The 20,920-nt window shown below is 36.8% G+C and overlaps 1 protein-coding gene and 1 pseudogene across 9 annotated transcripts in view; both read right to left on the bottom strand.

Moving 5' to 3' along the window:
* The window catches only part of SYNE2 (spectrin repeat containing nuclear envelope protein 2), a 289,942-nt gene that overhangs the window by 119,533 nt on the left and 149,489 nt on the right, over window positions 1-20,920 (bottom strand). For 8 of the 9 annotated variants that reach the window (XM_045822428.1, XM_045822429.1, XM_045822433.1 and 5 more), the window contains exons 46-53: window positions 19,326-19,481; window positions 18,273-18,538; window positions 15,228-17,328; window positions 13,088-13,410; window positions 10,916-11,060; window positions 9,849-10,067; window positions 2,579-2,844; window positions 1,246-1,414 (exon numbers count right to left, since the gene is read on the bottom strand). In XM_045822428.1, the coding sequence (XP_045678384.1) occupies window positions 1,246-1,414; window positions 2,579-2,844; window positions 9,849-10,067; window positions 10,916-11,060; window positions 13,088-13,410; window positions 15,228-17,328; window positions 18,273-18,538; window positions 19,326-19,481 (3,645 nt within the window). Of the gene's footprint in view, window positions 1-148; window positions 218-1,245; window positions 1,415-2,578; window positions 2,845-9,848; window positions 10,068-10,915; window positions 11,061-13,087; window positions 13,411-15,227; window positions 17,329-18,272; window positions 18,539-19,325; window positions 19,482-20,920 lie in introns of those variants that run through there. The other variant, XM_045822437.1, reaches the window with a different exon arrangement.
* On the bottom strand, window positions 8,101-9,134 carry LOC123808104 (annotated as a pseudogene).

The following is a 20,920-nucleotide window of genomic DNA, read 5'->3' as shown; positions in this document are numbered from 1 at the left end:
AGAGAGACTGCAACCCCCAAAAGGGCCCTAACTCCCTCAGTCACCATGATTCAAGATTTTCCCCTGTATAACCCTCCCCTAGAAACTATCAGGGAGCCAGGTCTGAGAGCAATGCTGCCCTGTGATTCGCACCATTTCCTTAACTAACCTTTCGTTGCTACAAACTCCTGGTCACGTTTGATTGCACTTCGGTGTGTGCAGGGAACTGAACCCCTTTAGTTTGGTACCAGTTGGAATGAAATTTCTGCTCTACTTCCCATGCACTAGGAAGGAGAGAGGAGCCACTCAGGTTGAGTTAATCTCCAATAAACAGTAATTTAACCAATCATGCCTATGTAATGGAACCTCCATAAAAAGCCCTAACTGCCAAGGTTTGGAGACCTTTGGAGTTGGCAAACTCGTTGGGGTGCTGGGAGAGTGACACACCCAGTAGTGAGGTCTTAGAGGCTCCACACCCCTCCCCCCATACCTTGCCCTATGTATCTCTTCCCTTTGGTTGTCCTTGAGTTGTATCCTGTATAATAAAACGATAACAGTAAGCAAAGTGCTCTCCTGACTTCTGTTTGAGGCATTCTAACAAATTATTGAAGCTGAGGAGGGGGTCATAAGAAGTCCTTACATAGACTTGTCAGTCAAAAGTACCAGAGGCCTGGGGCTTGCCCTTTGGTGTGTGAAGTGAGGGAAGTCTTGTGGGACTCAGCCCTTAAGCTGTGAGGTCTGTGTTAACTCCTGGAAGTTAGTGTCAGAATTGAACTGAACTGCAGGACACCCGGTTGGAGTACAAGGAGCTGGAGAATAGGTTGGTGTGGGGTGTGTGTGTTGCAGGCAGGGTGGAGTAGGGGGACCCACACATTTGCTGTCAGAAGTGTTGTAAGTAAAAACAGTTCCACCCTATCAGAAGTGAGACATTACACCCCACTAATGTGAATTATCTAACATGCTATTCAAGAGTGGTCTAAGGCCTTTGTTCACCAAACACATGTAAAATGTGGTCAAAAAAGGGCTGCTTGGTCCATACTGGCCTACTCCCCAACCTGGCCCTGGCCTCAAACCTGCTCTCTGCTCTCCAGCCACACTGATCTTCTGTGGCTGTGCCCGCACCAGGCCACAGGGCCTTTGCACGTGCTTTCCTCTCTCCTGGACTGCTCCACTCTCGTCACCGAGTCACCTCTGTCCCGACTGAGTACCTGCATTCAAGACTACAAACCTATACCAGCCGCCTTCACAAGTTCATTTCTGACTTACCTCGAACTGCTCTGCTTTCTCTAGGCCATCCTGTAGTTCCATATTTTGGAAAGAAGTTGTGATCTGTTGAAATAAACTCTTCAAAGCAATTATTTCTTTTGTGAAAGAATGTCGCTCTTGGATTTCATTCAGCAGCAATTCCTTATTTTCTTGAGCTTTCTGAAAAAGCCTAAAATACAGCATCAAAAAAAATTGTTCCTCTAGCCTGCTCATCTGTGAAATAGGTTTATTTCAACAACAAGATGTTCACATAGCTCACAAAATTTTTTTTTTCTGAGAGAAAAGTACCAGTTTCAATGATTTATATACTGGACATATAAAGCATATATCAAATTCTATCACTCAATCAAAAACCTCTCCAAAACTTTAATCTCAAAATACCCTCTTTTCACACTTTCTATAACACTTGCCATCTCTATCCTCTTTTCTGTGTAATCCTTGCGTTCAAAGGAACACGACGTTGAGGTGTGAATGGAGGCATGGGCTGGTTCTTGGGGATGGACACCCGCGCCAGCCTTTTTATCTCGGCTGACCCCGTGTGCTGTGCAGGTTTGCACCGTATCCGCAGAGGAGTTGAAGTGACTAAATCCTTCCTGCGAGCTATTAATTAGGTAAGTATCTCTACCTGTAATTTACTAGACACTTTAGCTCAATGCCTCTGCTTCTCAGCATTTTTTAATGAATTAATTACAGATGCAGACAGAGAACGTGGCACGAAAACATTCACTGCAGTGCTTTATAAAAGTAAAAACAATATATATTATTTAAAGGTTGTGTATTGGGGGCTTGGTGAATAAGTTACTGCATATCCACATGATGAAAAACTATACAGCTATGTTTCAGAAAGCATTCATGGCAGAGACAAACAAACATGATATGCTGATAAATGATTCAGCAGAATACAAAACAGTATAGTGCTAGGCTCACAATTTGTTTAGAAGTATAATTATAGTTAAAAAAGATGAGAAAAAAGTGATTGGCAGTGGTTGTTGCTGAGTTGTAAAATTAAAAGTGGATTTCATATTAATCTTTATAATGTCCCACAGTCTCTAAACTTCATATAATAAATATGTATTACTAAATTAAAAAAACAGCAATCAGAATGAAGTGTATTCATCCTCAGTAATACCAAGATGAAAAACAGGTGCTTGTTTAAATTATCGTTATCAATCTTTTCTATCCCTTTCGATTGCTGTGTTGATTCAACTCAATTCTGTCATATCATTTGTCATTATCCTGAAATATTTTATATTCTTGAAATTCAGTATTTTCTTAATTTTAAACCCCAAACTGTCAAACATGTTTCCTTAATAGTTTTTTTGTGAAATCTTACTTATCGCATCGTTCTTGCATAGATGTAATCTCCTGCAACGCCGGCACAGTCTGCACTGCGCCTGCGCTGTCCGCAGCGCTCTGGATACTTTTGATGCGCTGAAGGAGCAGGGCCAGCGACAGCTGCTGCTTCTCTGCGTTCTCTTCATATTGGCTTAAACAGTCTGCTAGCTCAGAGAGTTCTGCCGTGGTGGCTGCCTCTTTTGTCTTGGAAATTTCAGGGAGTTCTTCCTGAAGATTATCTAAAATAATTGCTTCTCGTTCAACCTAATTCAAGAAATGAAAAGAGAGACCTAAAATAAGTAAAATATAGTCTTACTATCTCAGGGCTGAAAAACATACCTTAATGTTTGTATACTGGTTTTCAACCATAACGTTTGTATACTGGTTTTTAAAGGGCTCTGAATGCCATAACCTACTGCAAGGTAATATTTACTTTTTACAGCTGGTAATATTATGCCTCCACTATCAGAATCCCGTAGCTCCCACCTATTGATCACGTAGACATGTGATTAAAATGAAATATCGCGGTTATGAACTGAAGGAGACACTGTTGAGTGATTTCATAAATAACTTTTCCTAACCCTGGCTGGCATAGCTCAGTGGATTGAGCGCGGGCTACGAACCAAAGCATCGCAGGTTCAATTCCCAGTCAGGGCACACGCCTGGGTTGCAGGCCATGGCCCTCAGCAACCACACACTGATGTTTCTCCCTCTCCCTCTCTCCCTCTCCCTCTCCCTCCCTTCCCTCTCTAAAAATAAATAAATAAAATCTTTAAAAAAATAACTTTTCCTTTAGATGGCAGCTGCACTGGGGATCGTTTCTCTGGAGATAACCACAGGATAGTTAAAATGAGCTCCACCAAACTGCATCCACTCAGTACAAGCCTGGGCAACCACTGGATACTTTTTCTACAGTTTTCTTTCCTTTCACATCTGATCACTTATGCTCAAAACAAAGTAAGGCCACTATGTCCTCATTGCCCTGACACTTACAGCAAAGGGAAAGCAGCCTGAAGGACTGAACTAATAATCAGATGTTTACCAACACCTATGTGCAGAACCCAGAAATGCATTACCTGACCCATCACATATATGGAAGGTGGACTTCTATCGGCCCCGAATTTAGAATAAAGATTCTGAATTCCAGAAAACCAGATCCCTCTCCTGCATCTCCTCAAACCCTCTGGCTCACACCTCGGCTGCACCAGCCTTTCATCACATCTGCCCTCATGCTGCAAAGTCTCCTCTACGTGCCAGCTGAGACAGGAATCTTGCAATCTTGACATTCCTGAGCATCACACTGGTCAACTACATTAACGGTACCATGCTAACTCAAATGATGAAGGAGGACCTGGATGCCGGGGGTAGGAATGAAAACCTATGAAAATTTAGGAACTCCAGCATCAGTTAAGTTCCCAGGGGCCCAGTGGCCTAGGGCATGCCAGAATCTCTATGAGGTAAAGATCAAATTGTTCAGAGGCACCACCCCAGAGGAGTCTGGGATTCTGGAGGCAGTGTATGCTACACTTGGAAATGTGGCTGAGGTCCTTTTATCAGAATGCTGCCAGTGCAGAGGGGGGTCTGGAGAAAAGGAGGCACTTCACGAGGTGTCAGCTTCCCTGCCACTTGGACCGTACAACCCAGCTATGAGTCCCAGTCACTAGAACACATGCGTGCAGGTGCAGACTGGCCCCGCTTCAAGAGACCCAGATATGGCATTTGTGCTTTCCATCCCCTCAAACCTAAATTCAGTTGTATTCGAAGTCCAGATAGCTGTATTTCCACCCGGGATTGAGATAAAGTTTCCACAGGGTCATTTCGCAGCCCCCCTGCCAAAGACCCAGCACGGAAAGAGATAAATTGCTCTACTGACAGAGTTCATTGTACACCTAGGGTTTCCAATATGCCTCTGGGTTGAAAGAACTATGTCTATAAACCAGGACTTAATGGAGCATCTCTTGGTGCTGCTGTGCCTGGTGATAACCCTAAGTGGGCAACTGTGGCAACCAGCACCAATAAAAGTGAAGCAATTCAAGGCTCTGACCTCCAGTTTCAGTGCTCCTTGTCACCCACTCGTGTTCCCTAGGATCACTTTCCAAAATAAACCACCTGCCTGCAAGCCTCTACCTTAGGCTCTGCTGTCTGCTGTGAGCTCCTAAGTGATTAAGGAGGGGAACACAAGGGGGAAGAATAATTTTGATTAGGACAATAATTTTACTCAAAACCCTGGCAATTCTCTAACTCATGAATGAATAAACAAACTGCTGTACATGTATGCAGTAGAATATTACCCAGGAATAAAAAGAGATGAACTGCTGATATGAGCAGCAACATGAATGAATCTCACATGCATCACCCTTAGTGAAAAGAGGTCAGACTCAAAAGACCATAAACTATCTCAGTCCATTTATACGACATTCCAGAAATGTAAGAACAGATTAATGGTTGTCACGGGCTAGAGATGATGAAAGGAGATGCCCACAAAAAGGCATAAAGGAACTTTTTGGGGTGAAGAAAATGTTCTAAATCTTGATTTTGTTGGTGGTCATATGACTGTATGCACTTGTCAAAATTCAACAAACTTTACACCAAAAAGGGTAAATACAGCCCTCAAATCAGGAAAATAGATGCCACAAAGATTATGTACCAATGGTATACCTACAAGAGGCTCTGCAGCCCCTGGATGATTTCCTTGGACAATTTTTTTTTCTAAAAAAAAAATTGGTTATAAAACTTTTGGGTTCACAGTCGATTTAAAGTAGAGTCTAGATAGGGAGAAGAAACCATAAGCAATTACAGTGAGGGAGACTCAAAACCCTGTGACAAAAGAAATAGGAACTAATATAGAAAGGCTTTTGGACTTTTGGTCCAAGGGGAAGAAGCCAGCTTTCCATCTCCTATTATCTTTGAAGACACAGATTTATTCTAGCACATTAAAATCACTGAAGCATAAACTGATGACTGTGAATAATCAGAAATGAATAATTAAATGAAGCAAATTCTGTTTAAGAAAACAGAGAGGTAAGACTTGGGGGAGGGTTAATAAAAATTTAAATTGATTTTTAATTTGTAAATGTAAATAGAGCTTTAATTTGCAAATGTAAATTTGTAAATTTAAACATTTGTAAATGTTTAAATTTGCTTTTAAAATCCACTTATGTAAAACCTTTATTCATTTTGTCATATATAAATTCATTTTGTCACATACAAATTCACCAACCATATTAACATGACCTTGCATGTACAGGTCTTTAGATGATATAGTTTTTATTGAGTGGATAAAGCTATTTTAAAACCTCACATCAATCTGGTGTGTATAAATATCATTCAAGTTGATAGATTAGCAGTTAAACCCCAGAGTGTCAGTTTTAAGCCACTTCTGGCACTCACTTGTGAATCTGAACAACTAAATCGTACTTTTCTCATCTATAAAATGAGGACTATAAAATATCTACCTCACAGGATTTTTGAGAGGATAAATGATAATACACATAAAGAGCTTAGAGCTGTGCATGTCATATGTTCAATACGTGCCTATTAAGTGTTAGTAGTTTTTGTTACTACATGAGGACAGATTTTGTTTTTGCTACTCTTTGAAAAACACATTCTGTTAGGCAGATACTGTCAAATACTTTATGAATAATTACAAAGATCTAAATGAATGTGGTCTGAATTAATAAATAAAATATAATTGCAAATAGTTACATAGCAGTAGAGAAACAATGTAAGATAAAAAGAACTAAAGCTTAGGATTAGCCTTAGACCTGGGTTTGAATAAGACCTCAAGTCACTCAAGAAATATTTACTAAGTGCCTACTAGGCACAAAGCCCTGGACGATTCTAAAGTCACAGCTGTGCATGAAAGAGATGTGGTCCCAGCCCACAGAAGCTTGTAAGTCAATCACTGGCTGGGAGGTCTTATGCCAACTTAAATTGCTTAGTGCCTCAGTTTCCCCATCAATAAAATGGGAATAACTCCTGAGGGCGATGCAAGGATGTAGTGGTATCATGTGTGAAATGCGGTCTCAGCAAGGCACAGAACCTACTGTAGAAACTCAATAAACAGTGCCATTCTGAACAGGAAAGAATTGGAGGCTAGCAGTCCTGCTAAAGGTATACTACACAGTGCTTCTTAGAGTTTTAACATTCAAGAGACTATTTACTAATGAAACTTCACCAGCACCACCAAAATGATATTCATTTTCAAGAATGACAAATTTTAAGCAAGAAAATATGATAGCACTAAACATTTAAAAACCGAAACATGTGTCCTACATCTAATGAAGTACTGATCAGTATATTTTTCTTTTAAGTAAATTCAGCAGGAATTTTGACATGAGTAAGAGAGGAGAATTTTCATTTAATGTTCTGATTTCTACCTCATTTATACCTGGCCCTTTGGAAAGATGAAAGAATTAAAGAGAACCCTAAGGTAATTCTATACAATTGTATTTTAAAAAATTTTCCAGATGTAAATATATTTAAAAATTAAAACACCTAAGAAATGCAACCTATACATATGAAAAAGTAAAATATTTATATGCATAACAAGTAGCAGCAACATCACCACAAGCAGCAGTTAGTGTTTATTTTCCCCATATTTGGCTTTAATACCTAGTGGTAGGTTGTTCTTTTTTGGGAAATTGCGTAAGGTACATGTAGTATATTATGAATAAGTTACAAAAGACTGTGTAATTGGAAAATTAATTCCAAGTAACATTTCCTCTAAAAATATGTTTATTAGTAAACAAACTAGTTTAAAGTAGTGGATAATAAAATGTGCCTATAATTTATTAAGTCCAAGATATATAGTCAACTTGCAAAGAATCATATATGTCATTTTAAAAACAGTCCATTTCTAAAATATCAGTAGCTTAGGCAATCAGGATTTCCACAAGAGATAAATTGCCATTAATTTTGTTTTTATGGAGAAAAGGTCCACCTTGAGAACATTACAACTATGTTATTAACAAATGCTCCAGCATATTTTAAAAATCAAAATGGTGAACCATATGCACGAGGATATTCTTTTGTGGGTACCAGTCCTAGAGCAGCACTTCAGATGGTGATTTAAATCTAGTTGATCACATTTCCAAATGACCTGGGTTTTTATTTTCTAGAAGCACATATCACATGCATAGTTAAAGAATTTCAATTTCCACTGTAAATGAGAACCTACCAAACTAATAATGTAAAGATATAAGAAATAAAGTACTTGGATAGGCTATTTATTAGAAATACATCTGCAAACTCCACAAAATCAAATTTTACAAGTAAGCAAAATACTAAAAATTTCTGGCTTTGGAGAAGTGAAACAAAATAGAGTGAATGGTTTCTCCTCATTTCTAACTGTAAAAGTCCCTTTTGTCTATTTATTTGACCTGTGTCTATTCATGCAATTCAATGAACCCTCAAAATAATTTATATGTCTTTATATAGAATTCACATCTGCATCAGTAAACTGCCAGTCCTTTTATATTTTCAGTGCCTTATCAAAATATGGAAAACAAAGTTTTCATTCTATGAGGCAGGAAGATGTTTCCTAAGTACTTCTTTGGATGATGAAGATACAGAATTGGGGAAGGACACTTCAAATTCCATTAGGAGGTCACCATGGCCCTCACTAGTGTGGCTCAGTGGATTGAGTGCCAGATTGCAAACCAAAGGGTCGTTGGTTTGATTCCCAGTCAGGGCACATGCCTAGTTTGCAGGCCAGGTCTGCAGTAGGGGGTGTGCAAGGGGCAACCACACATTGATGTTTCTCTCCCTCTCTTTCCCCTTTCCTTCTCCTCTCTTAAAATAAATACATAAAATCTTTTTTTTTTTTTTAAGAAAAGAAGAAGGCCACCATATTGGTCAGGGTTTTCTGCAAATGGCAGCCCATATCCAGTAATGCTTCTCATTCCAGGTTTCACAATGTCATTTCTTGACATAGCAATGGTTCTTCATCCATTGTTGGCACTTTCACCGAACAGCCAGCCACATGTTGCCTCTCGTAAGCTAATTTTAGCAGTATAAGTTATATTTGATCCATCCCTTCTAAATTTTGGGTTATCTTTATCTGTAATAATAAAAAACAATGTCTGCTAGAATACTAGCTAGTGTTTCACCTTCTTCCCTTGGAAAAATAATTTTGGTGCCTTCTTTCTACCCTTTTTAAATTTCAATAGTGAGAATTTTGTCATCAGATCTATAACTCTTTCCATCAGGGTTTAACCTTTTTCGAGAAATCTTCATCCGTTTACTACAAACACTATATATTTCTTTAAGTGATATTCTAAGTTCATGAATAACTGCAGGGTCTTGTATGAGATGGGATGGCCCCACAGAATTCCTGTCTCTTGGATATCCATTCATACTGAATCCAAATGAACTGAAAGGATCTCCATTTACTTCCATTTCTTCAGAATTTCTACCACTCCCCATCTGTCTTCCAAAGAAAATTTCAAGAGGCTGGAACCTCTGAAAAATGCTGCAAATGTGGCATGAGGATCTCCATGAAAGGTGTACCAGAATGTACCTCCTTGTCCATCAGTACCTCCTACTCCTCCTTTCAACCCTCTCTCTCTACATGTCCTAGTCAGCCTTCCAGACTCACAGCTTCCACACCTGTGAATTCAACCAACCTCGCCAGAAGAACAGCCACACAGCCTGAACACAAAAAATGTGCAGAGAGGAAGCCTCTATACTATTTTAAACTTTCTTTTCTACATATATGTGATATGTAAGTCCTGAAACATAGTTAAATTAACATGTGTGATTAATTTATGTATCACAGAAGTTTCTTTGAGGCAGTTTTCAGAAAAAAAATCAGACCTTTTTAGACCCATACTTTGCAGCTATAGTTAATCTCCTTACTTAACAATTGTAGTTAATTTCCAAAGTAGTTGGTTATTATGAATACTTCCTAATTCTAACCTTTAGTGACAAGCTAGTGCCAGGCAGAGGCAGTTATTTTTAAAAGGATTTAATGTATCTGCACAAAAAAGATTTTAAAGTTTGAATGAACAAGTAGTCACTTATTTCTAAGCATTATCTGATACCAAAAAATATTCCAGTATGATAAAAAACATTGTATCATTTCTTGGAGCTGATGTTTATAGGGCCTGACCTCTATAAACATTTATGTGTAACACATATGTAATGCAAACAAATGATAGAGGTTGAAGACTCGTTGTAAATAAAGACAATATAAAAGTAACAAAACAATTTAAATGGCGCTTTTTAAGAAAACGGTACGGCTCGACTGTTGGAAATGAACCACTTACTCCTTCGCTGACAAACTTCCAGTCCTGCTTCAGCTCTTCACACCACATCTCCCACTCTGCAGCAGCCTCCAGCATACTCAGCCATTTCTCCCACAGAGCCGTGGTGGTTCTGAGCAGACCTCGGCCATCGTTATCTGTGACTGCACGGCTCAGGGGTCTGAGGACCCGTCGTAGTTTCATTAACTCTTCTTTAGTTGATGTAAGATTTGACACCAAGGCCTTAAGCAAGGAAAAGAACAGGAGGAATATAAAGTCTATTAATTTTCCTGAAAGTTATAAACTTTAAAAAATGTTGAATAATAAATTATTTAAAGCACCCATAAATATTTCATGACCTATTTTTAGTGCCTTTGAAGGCCAATCTGAGACAAATGAGAATTACCTATTGTGTTGCACGTGAATTTGAGACTGTGGGAACAAATAATGACCCATAAACCAATTTTTCCAAGCAAGAATGTGTTTTCAAAGGTAAATATCCTAGAAGTTCATTTTCTTATTATATTGTAAATCTCATTGTATATTAGGTAATTAATTGGCACAATACTTGCTGTATCAATGGCCAAGGCTTTATTTCGGTTTTGGTTTTTGTGTTTTGTTTTAGGGTGATGTATTATGCACAGATGATTCAGAATCCTCTCATCCAAATCCTAGTAACATAATACCATGGGCTCTAACAGAAGAAAATAAGCAAAAACTAAAATTGCTTGGTAATAGAGTATAAGAAGTAACTAGAATTTCGCACTTCAGATAGCTGCATGAAATCCTATGTCACCGGTCCAGCAACATCTAACAAAATAATGTAAAAGATAAAGCTTTAGAGAAAGTGACCGATTAGGATGGCAAGCCACAAGGCAGAAGGCTGTCCCATGAACCCAACTATTAATTCTCTCAGAACCACTGCTTCATTTACCCGCTTTTGGTTGAAATAATTTTCTTGAGTGTACAAGTCAGGTTGAAGATGTCTGTGTGTCATAACAGCCACATTCCCTGCTGCCTTCGCCAGCTTTCTGCCTTTTTTTTTTTTTTCACACCCAGTCTTACTGGAGATTCGCAGATATTATTATTACCTTGCTCTGCTCCAAACGTTCTAACACTTCTTTGTAAGACACAGGCAGCAGGGACATGGACTGCCCAAGCACTGCTCCCATGTGGCTGAGGTCACTGCCAATTTTCTCTTTAAGTTCTCTATAGCATTTGTAAGTCTCGAGACACCTAGTGAGTGAGAAAAAAAAAAGATATTAAACTTTATTTAGTGCAATAAATTCTCAACTTCCCAGGATAAATTTGAACATTAAATTAAAAAAAAAATCACCCAGCATGTAATTTTAATTTTGTTATTCAATGTATTTCAATAAATTTTCATTGGCTACCTTCTGCTCACAGGGATCTGCACAAGGCTTTTAATAAAAACTTGAACAGGTAAGTAGGACTATTCTCAAAACACCTACCTTTGAAAACTGCATTCTTTAGTACTGCTAATGAGGTGTAAACACATACAATTCTTGTAGAGAACCATTTAGTCTTTAAAATGTTCATATCTTTTGACCCATTAATTTGATTTTTGCAATTTAGCTTAATGAATTAATCTGAATACGATGTAAGGAATTTTAACCTAAAACTGATAAAATATTTGTATTGTAAAATCTTTTTACTTATTAGACTATTAATCAAAAGATACAGCTGGGTGAATTACAACAATTCATTTTATAAAATATTACACAGAAATTCTAATTACTTTTATGGAGCTCTTGCTACAATAAGAAAAAAAGCTTAAATTATAAGTAAAATAAAAGGCAGCATATCTTTATACAGCATAATGTTATGACCTATTGAAAAACTACTATAAATAAAATTATGTGTACAAAATAGATACAGCCTAACTCCCTCACTGAAAACAATGAAAAATTCAGTATCAAGTATTTTTTAATTCTTAAAACTCAGTGATAAACTGGCAAGGAGTGAAGAAATATTTAGAGACCCCACACTCAGTGAACGTGAAAATGCAGAGATGTAAGCTAAGGTCTGGGGCCGTTTCCACTGTGAGGGCATTTGCTGCAGTTCAGTTTCACTGACCTTCTCCTGGAAAGCTGGTGACGGGATAAAGCCCGGCCCTCTCACCATGATGGGTGTGTAAGAGGAGACCCCTTTGTATGGAATAAATCCCTTCAAAATAATGAGAAAAAGATGGACAACCTGATAAAAATTGGGTAAAGGCTTGAAAGGGTATTTCTTCAAAGAGGAAATATAAGTAACCACAAAAAAAATTTTTTTAAAGAGGCTCAAAATCATTAATAATAATAGAGATGCTAACTAAAACCACAATAAAATATCACTTCTGACTTATCAGAGTGGCAAAAATTAAATCCCACAACATCAAATGTTGGCAAGGATATGGGGCAATTGTAACACTAACATGCTACTGGTTTGACTAAATGAAATAAATAAAATCATTTGGAATTAAAATTTTAAGGTGTGGGACCTGGCAACCACAATTCTAGGTATGTACCTAAGGGAAGCTGTTGCATGTAAAAATGTTCTGGTAGAAGTATTTGTGAATGCAAAAACTAGAAACAACCCAAATGTCTATCAATAGCTGAGTGACTGAATTTTACTAGACAACATGAATACCTATATTTTGCTGTGTATAATGCACACACACGTTTTTGTGTACAGTATACACAGGATTATTATACCCATGGTATATAATCATTATACCCATGTATAATGCACATCCTTATTTTTCCCTCAAGAATTTGGGAAAAAAAGTATACATTATGCACAGCAAAACACAGTAAACTTCAGCATCATAATGAATTTGAAATAAATGAAGTTATAGAAGAATACACATACATGGAAACAGAATACAAACACATAGTAAAAACATTTGAAAAGCAAGGAAATGATAAATGTTATAAAGGATAAGGATTAGTTCTATTATTCTAAAATGAGAGGGAAGGAGCATAAAAGAGAATTCAAAAGTCATGGTGTTTATCTTTGAACCTTTGGGTACAATGTTTTATCATTATTCTTTATACCATATGTAGACTCAGAAATTCTGTTGTATGTACTCAATATTGAATGAGAAAAAATACATTAAATACAATAAAATATTTGTTGTAGTTTTCCTTAGAGTGTTTTTTTGAACTTTTCCATATTTTCCAAATTATTTCCGTGTACAATTGTAAAGAAATTTGTATTATGTTTTTAATACATTATCACCTTCAGAAAGAAGTACCTACCTTTCTGTTCTAGCTTCCTTTACTTTGACTGCCTCACTCAGGGCTGAGTTCTTAGAAACTAATTCCTGTAAAGTACACTGAAGTTGTAGTTTGGCTTCAGGGCTGGATAGGGTCCCCAATTTCTCGGTGAGGTCATGGATGTCTGCCACAGTGGATTCCAACTCCTCTTGTTTCCAGCGAGGCATCTCCAGTGATTCTTCTGGGTTTTCAAGGTCTATTCTATGGGATGCCACGATGGCTTCAAGGTCGCTGATGATCCCCACTGCCCTGGTGACTGCCTCATTGTAGTGTGTCATATTTTCATAAGCATCATTCAAGACATTCTGGGGAAAAGGAGATTAAATGCTGTGACAAAATTTTCAGACTTGTGGAATTTTTGTCATTCTTGAATTTGTGTGGTATATTCATAATATACTTCTAGGTCTTAGAAGAGTTAGCATCTCATACTTTTATTTTGCCTAGTATTTAAAAATGTTTATGCAAAGAAAAATTGTCCCCAGATTTGCTAAGGAAATCTAATCTAAATTCAAAGGTAAATCCTGTGAATCACGTCTAATGATATTATGTTCCTACTCTAGAACTCTTGTATTAGACATGACTTAAACAATGGAATATATTTAATGTATAGAAAAGGTTCTAATCAACACTTGGGGAAAAAAAGATGAAAAGAAAGTTAAAAACCTCAGGCTTCTAGTGTTTTTTAATTATTGGCTATGCTACTAACTTTAGTTTTCAGCACACCACTTACTGTCTTGTTATTGAAATAACAAATAGCTGAAATAATTAACTTTAAAGGTTCCTTCCAGTCGAGCTCTAATCATCTGATTTTGGGGATTTATGTACATTGCTTCTGGAAACTGCATTAAAATCGAGTAGAGGATACAGAGAACAGATTTTTGTTGTCAGAGGCAGGGGTGGGGGGCTGAAATGAGTGAAACAGGGGTCAAAAGCCACAAGCCTCCACTTATAAATATGCCTTGGGATGTAAAGCATAACATGGCAACTACAGTTAACACTGTATTGCATATTTGAAAGTTGCTAAGAGAGCAGATCTTAAAAATTCAGTATTAAGTATTTTCAAATGAAGAGGATTTAGGGAGAAAGAGAAAAGAAGGTTTTGGAAGATGCAGTCAGTATTTTCCAAAAGCAGTTGGAAGCATTGGAGCCATTAAGCACAGAGGTGGAAAGCGAGATCAAGAAGTGCGAAATAAGGAACAAGTGAAAGAGACTGTCTATGGGTGAAGAATCTGTTGGTTGAACCCGTTCCTACGATTTCCCTTCTACCAGATGACATTACAAATTCTCATCACAAGAAAAAATATTTTATAACTTTGTATGGCGACCGATGTTAACTAGACTTACTGTGGTCATCACTTCATAATATGTACAAATACAGAATCATTATGTTGTACACACAAAACACATTAACACATATGTCAATTATACATCAATAAAAAAATGAAATAGAATAGTACTCAATTTGCTCAACATTCATTAAGTACCAATTGAAAGAGCACAGAAGCAGCCATAGACCATCCCTAAAATAATGGAGCAGGGCTGTGTTCCTATAAAATCTGACTTACAAAATCAGGTGCAATGGCTTCAATTTGATGACCCCTGTTCTACAATCAGACCTCAAGTTGAATCCTGGTTCTGTTACAGATGCAAGGCCTGAGAAAACTGTTGATGTTTCTGAACTTCAATTTCCTGATTTTAAAATGGGACTAATAATAGCTCCCACTTCACAGAGTTGCTGTGATGGTTCAAGGCACAATGTTTACTTCATTGTAATTTCTAAGTAAATATCATTATTTTGTGTTCTTTTTCTCCCACTATGTCCTATTAGTTCTAGAACACAAACAAAAAACTTTGATCTGAGCAACAGCGGTTATTAGGGATATAGAAATAAAGGTGTCAAACTTGTTTTTTCCAAATCATAAGGCATTCTAGTTAGATGTGGAGTGAGTCAGGATTATAAACTGGCTCTTAGCAATTCATCTAAATGGCTATTCTCCTGTGGAGAATTTTCCTGTAAAATCTGTAGCTTTTTGAGAAGTGTAGGTATTAACTAGAGCAAAACATAAAATCATGAAATAAAAATAGACACATTAACCATTTTATTAAAAAAAACAAAACTTACTGTCCGCAAATCAATGTTTGCATGAAGCTGACTGGTAAGATCTTCAAAGTCATGTAGTTTTGTGTTCACATCACTAGCTTCAGAAGAGTTTTCCTCTTTTTGCTTCTCAGTAACAGTTACAGCTTTAATGCTACACATTTCTGCCTGAACTTGTTCTTGAAATACTTCGCAATTATCCATTTCCTGTTGAATATGTTCAATTTTCAAATTTATAAGTAAAGGCTGCTGTAACTGAGATTTTATCTGGTTCAAAACATGTAAGGAATTTTCCAGTTTGTCCTGAAAACTCTTTTCATCCATTTCTTTCTGTTGGGAATCTAGTATCATATTTTGGAGAACTTTCTGTAATTTATCATTTTCTTCTGCATACAGCTTTATTTGCTGTATTTCTTCCTCTTTGAAGGCGTTATCAAAGGCCTTATTCTCACTTAATTTCTTTATTGTGTCATGATATAAGCACATGGCTTTCTCAATTCTCTGACTCAAAATTTGAGCATCGAGCAGATGGCTTTCTGGTGAAGCACTGGTGGTTTTCAGGACTGCTTCAGCCCTTTTCTTAATTTTCAACTCCATTGCCCTCAGTTTACTTAGTGATGCCTGATGTTTGCCATAGTCAGCCATAAATGAGTCCAACTGCTTAATTTTTTCTTCAAGTTCCTTTTCTTTTTCAAACACTTGGGATTGTAATATATCAATTTGGGAACAATCCCAGTTGAGTCCAATACAGTCCAGCACTTCTTTGAGTTTCAACACTTGTTGGATGCTAGACTGGACTCCAGTGAGTCGGTCTTGAAGATGACAGAACTCCTCCTTGACATCCTGATTTATTTCTTGACTTAGTAGCAGTTCACTGTGTTGTATGTTATCAAGCTCCTTCTGAAGCACAGATGTTTGTTCATGGAACTCTCTGGAAAAATTTATCTTGTGTTCTACTTCATTGCATTTATTCTGAATGAATCTTTGTGTTCTCTTGGCTCTAGCCTTAAGATTTTTCAATTGATTATCCAGAAATAATCTTTCAAACACACTTAGATCCTTAGAGATATTTGTTAGCTCCTGAAGATGTGTTGAGATTGTACTCTCAATTTCTTGCAGTTCCTTCTGAGAAGTCGTCAACTTGACATGCTGATGTTCTAGTTCAGCTTCTGTGGAGATTGTTTCCACCTTAGGAATTATCAGCGTTTCATTTCCTTGAAGTGAAAGCTGAACCTTCTCTATTAATGCAGCAAATTTGCTTCTTTCTTCCAATTTAAATTCTAACAGCTGTGATCTTTGCGTTGATCTTAAAATGAGAATTTGGCATTGGTCTTGTAAGTCCTGGAGGAGGTTATTTAATTCATCACTCTCATGTGTTGTCAGGGTGGGAATATTCTCTTGGACCTCTTCAATCAATGACTCCACAGCCCGCTGTTTATCCAGAATGCCATCATGTGTCACTTTGCATTTTCTGATCTGTGAAAGGATATCATCTGGTAGAAGGGAAATCGTAGGAACGGGTTCACTCAACAGATTCTTCACCCATAAGACAGTCTCTTTCACCTTGTTCCTTATTTCACACTTCTTGATCTCACTTTCCGCCTCTGTGTTTAATGACTCCGATGCTTCCAACTGCTTCTGGAAAGTACTGACTGCATTTTCCAAAACCTTCTTTTCTCTTTCTCCCCAAATCCTCTTCATCTGAGGTTCAGCTCGCCCCTTTAAAATGGAAAATCTATGCTTGATAGCCTGGAGTTCAGTGGCCAATGCAACCATGCTTTGGTTCCCCTCCTGTTCTTCCGGAGAGCTCAGCTTTAACTGGAGATGCTGCTGCTGCTGCTGCAGAGAAAGGGCCAGGTCATGGATCTCACTCAGGAGAAATGTCAATTCCTCATGCTCCACCATGTGCTGAGAATATTTCTTTTGAACCAGTTGTTCTACTTGTTTCCATGCACGTTCAAGTTGCTTGACCTGGCTTTCCAACAACTTCTTATCCATGTCAGCCAGATAGTTTGATAAACCTTCCCACTCAATTTTCATTGTGCTTAAAGAATCTTTCTCTTTTTCTACCGACGCCAGCAATTTTTGAATTTTTGCCAGATAGGCCGCACTGTCTAGTGGTCCCCTAGAAAAAAAAAAAGAAGTTTGTTAATATTTATTATATATCAACCCAAGGCTAGATGTTATCAAAAGAAATTCTTTTTTGAATTCACAGAAGATTAGACTGTCTATAGGAGCACTCTGTCCTTAAAATAAAATTCAGAATCTTGTTTACCATAGCTTCCAATTAGTTTGTGACGATGTAGAGGGCTCACTTACAAAGTAAGTATTATAAAATTCAGAATCACAGAAAAAGAATGAAGAGGGAAGGGAACAATGTGTGTAAAAGTATTCTGTAACCTGTAAAGTACCATCATTTCCAAAGCCAAAAGGAATGCATCTATTTTGTTTTCTGTAAGATTTGTATTTATTTTTAGAGGGAAGTGAAGTGGGGAGCCAGAAGGAGAGATGTGAGTGAGAAACATGGATCAGCTGCCTCCTGTACGAAACCCACAACCCAGGTGCATGTCCTGACCAGGGACTGAACTTTCGATTTGTGGGACAATGCCCACATGAGAGCCACACCGGTCAGAGCAGGAGTGCATCTATTTTAAAAGAAACCAGTACAGTACATATATATTAAATATCTTCCTAACAATTTAAACCAATTATGCTGATACTAAACAACGACATAAATGTTTTCACCCAATAGTTTAGAATAAATTCTTGACAAAAAGAACACTAAATTCCACAGAACTTTAACATATTTTGAAAGCATTTATAGCATGAATTAGATATTTAACAAATTAGTTTGCAAAATTAATATAATTTAATTATAAAATTAATATAAATAAATTTTTTGTACAAAACCAATACAGCTTTCTTCAATGGCTTCCATATAGAATTAATTTCCATACTGTAGAAATATCCTTTATAGTAAAACTCATAAACCCCTGGGACTGTTCAAGGGCCTGTGCAAGGGCCTGTGCTTGAATAAAATGAATGCAAGTCCTAAATTCCTGCACTTACACTTTTAGACTTTCCGTTTCTGTCAACAAGGCTTTCAGCGAGGATTCAACTGCAGCGAGGTGTTCCTGAAAATCTTCAAGGAGACGATACTGGCTTTCTTTATTGTTCTTCAAAGTAATAAGTGCCTGCAGCAGACTGTCCAAGTGCTGCACTGAATTCCCTGCATTGTGGATAGCCAAAGTACTTGTTTCTGTTTTGTTGAGATACTCAGTTTGTTCCAGTGGTTCAATGGCTGCTTTCTTTGCTTCCAATTGGGCATATAGTTCCTAAAAACAAGTTGAGGAGATCAGTAAGTGTACACTCACTCACTCTCTTTAATTCATTCATTCATTTTGTTCCCATCCTCTTTCCTTCCAATAATGTACTCTATCCCAAGATGTAGAGATTTCATTTGCACACAGAGGACCGTTAAGTCCTGACATTTAAAAGATTTTTTCACTTGAATTATAATAAAATGTAAACTGAACTTCACCATTGGTCTAGCATTTAATAGCAATTAGATCACCTTATTGTGTTAAAATGTTCTGCCATGTTGAAGGTTTATTTTATTTTTCTTACTTATATACATTATATCCTATTATACAAACTTAGTTAAAATTGTAGGGGCCATAATTGCACTATTAGATTAGTTTACATAGCTATAAATACATAAACACAGCTGTGTAAACAGAGCTGTAAAAACAAAGAAACAGTACCCAATGATATTGATAATTAGAAAAATAAAAGGAATTTGTCAGAACCAGATGAGAGATACGACTAAGAAAATAGGAATGACAAGCAAGAATGTCTAAATTTTGTTACTAAGTAAGTTTTTAGGAACTTTATGAAACAGAAAGAACACTAATGTTCATTAAACTCTCCCACTTTCTAAATGGAAAGATTTATACAACTTGCTGATTAGTACATAATTATATAGTTACCAAATTGATCATCTGGCAAAGGTTAAATAAGACTTTTCACTCAGTGCAAGCAAGTTTTTGGTAATTAAAATATATTGTATTGCACTGGATAAGTAACACAATCATGTTGTCAGTGTTTTTCCTGTTTCCTTACCTCTATCTCTTTTAATTGTTCATTTCTTAACATAACATCTAATTCTAAAGGTTGATTTTGCAGCTCATTAACTTTCTGCTCATCTTCAGTGTTTTTCATGCTTTCTTGAACATCAAGAGGAAGTTGTTTTGACAAAAGCATTTCCACAGCTGAATTCTGAAAACATAAAAGAATTAATTGCTGAATAGCCTAACTCTCAAATAAGTAATTTTTATCTTTCTTGATGAAAGCAATGCATTTTCTTCTGTTTATTTAAAGACTTTTTAAAAGATATATATTTGAGCACTACTAAAGATAATTTTTCCATGTAATATTTAATGCTGGTATTGATATCCCCCCAAAATTAAACTTTTTTGACAAAAGACTATAGATTCTAGCAATGTTCAGTCATATAAGAGGCATAACCTATATAGTCAAAGAAAATAGGTATAGAAAAAGGAAAAGTTCCAGTGTTTAGACTCAGTATTCAAAATGATGCAGAGGGCAGGGAAAATAACAGGCATTCAATGTTACCTACTGGTCGTTTAAAATAATGTGAATAAATAGAGGAAATACCAAGGTTTCAGGAAGAATGAATTAATAATGCTTTATATCAATTAGCTGTAAGAATTTAAACATGAATAAGGCAGAATAGTTTATATATGAAGTTATTTGACCTTTTCTGAAAGCTATTAAGAACTTGAAATTCTCAATAAGACAGAGGCTGCACCTGCCTTCATTTATTCATTCTTTTGACAGGTATTTGTTGAGCACTTGCACATACGAGGTACTACATGACAGTAATTTTGAAAGATTTCCATAATTTTGCTAAGTTATTGGTTTTTATTTTCAGGTTACTTTATAAGTGAATTAGCATTTAATTCTGCTACAATACTTTCATGTCAGCAAAATCCTTGAGGTATCAAGTCTATGAATAAACTGTGTCTACATCCCCAAACACCTAACTGGTTGTCTTAAAAACACTGCCTAGACCTCCTGTCAGAACTGCGTCGGACCATCTCAGTACAGCCTCTGGGTCACTTAAAATCTCTTTCCTACTCCCCATCTCTTTAAGCTTCATATCAGATTATGGATAATCTCCTCTGTCTCATATTCTAGCTTCAAGCTGTGTCAAGTTTACTGCTTCACCTGGCTACAGTAATGTGAATTCTAATGACTATTTTTTCATTTATGAAAATTTCATGTGGTTCTTTTTCAAATTTTCCCTTTATTCTCAAAGTATTTCATTATTTCCTCATGATTCCAAACCCTTCTTTTATATCACTAACCTTTTAAAACATATTACTGTACAATGTCTTCCAGGCTGCTGCATTATTTCACTTTCTTAATGTATTAATTCCTCTCATTTGTAATGATAAGGATTCTTCTCTGTAGTTGAGTGTTCCCATTTGTGTTATGAATGGATTGATTTATACTAATGCATAGTTATCAGGGTTTGTTTTTTTTTAACTCCACTGCAGGAATTCCTTTGGTCTGACTGGCAAAAGTGACATCTCTGTATGGATTTGTGCTTGCTTCTTCCAAGTACTCCAAAGACAAATGGAGGGAAGGAGATAGGTAGGTAGGTAGATACATACATACATACATGCATACAT

The sequence above is a fragment of the Phyllostomus hastatus genome, unplaced genomic scaffold, assembly GCF_019186645.2.
Source record: "Phyllostomus hastatus isolate PE091 unplaced genomic scaffold, TTU_PhHast_1.1 phas_scaffold_501, whole genome shotgun sequence".
Lineage (NCBI taxonomy): Eukaryota > Metazoa > Chordata > Mammalia > Chiroptera > Phyllostomidae > Phyllostomus > Phyllostomus hastatus.
The sequence above is the reverse complement of the archived record's forward strand: the minus strand, read 5'-3'. Positions and strand labels throughout refer to the sequence as shown.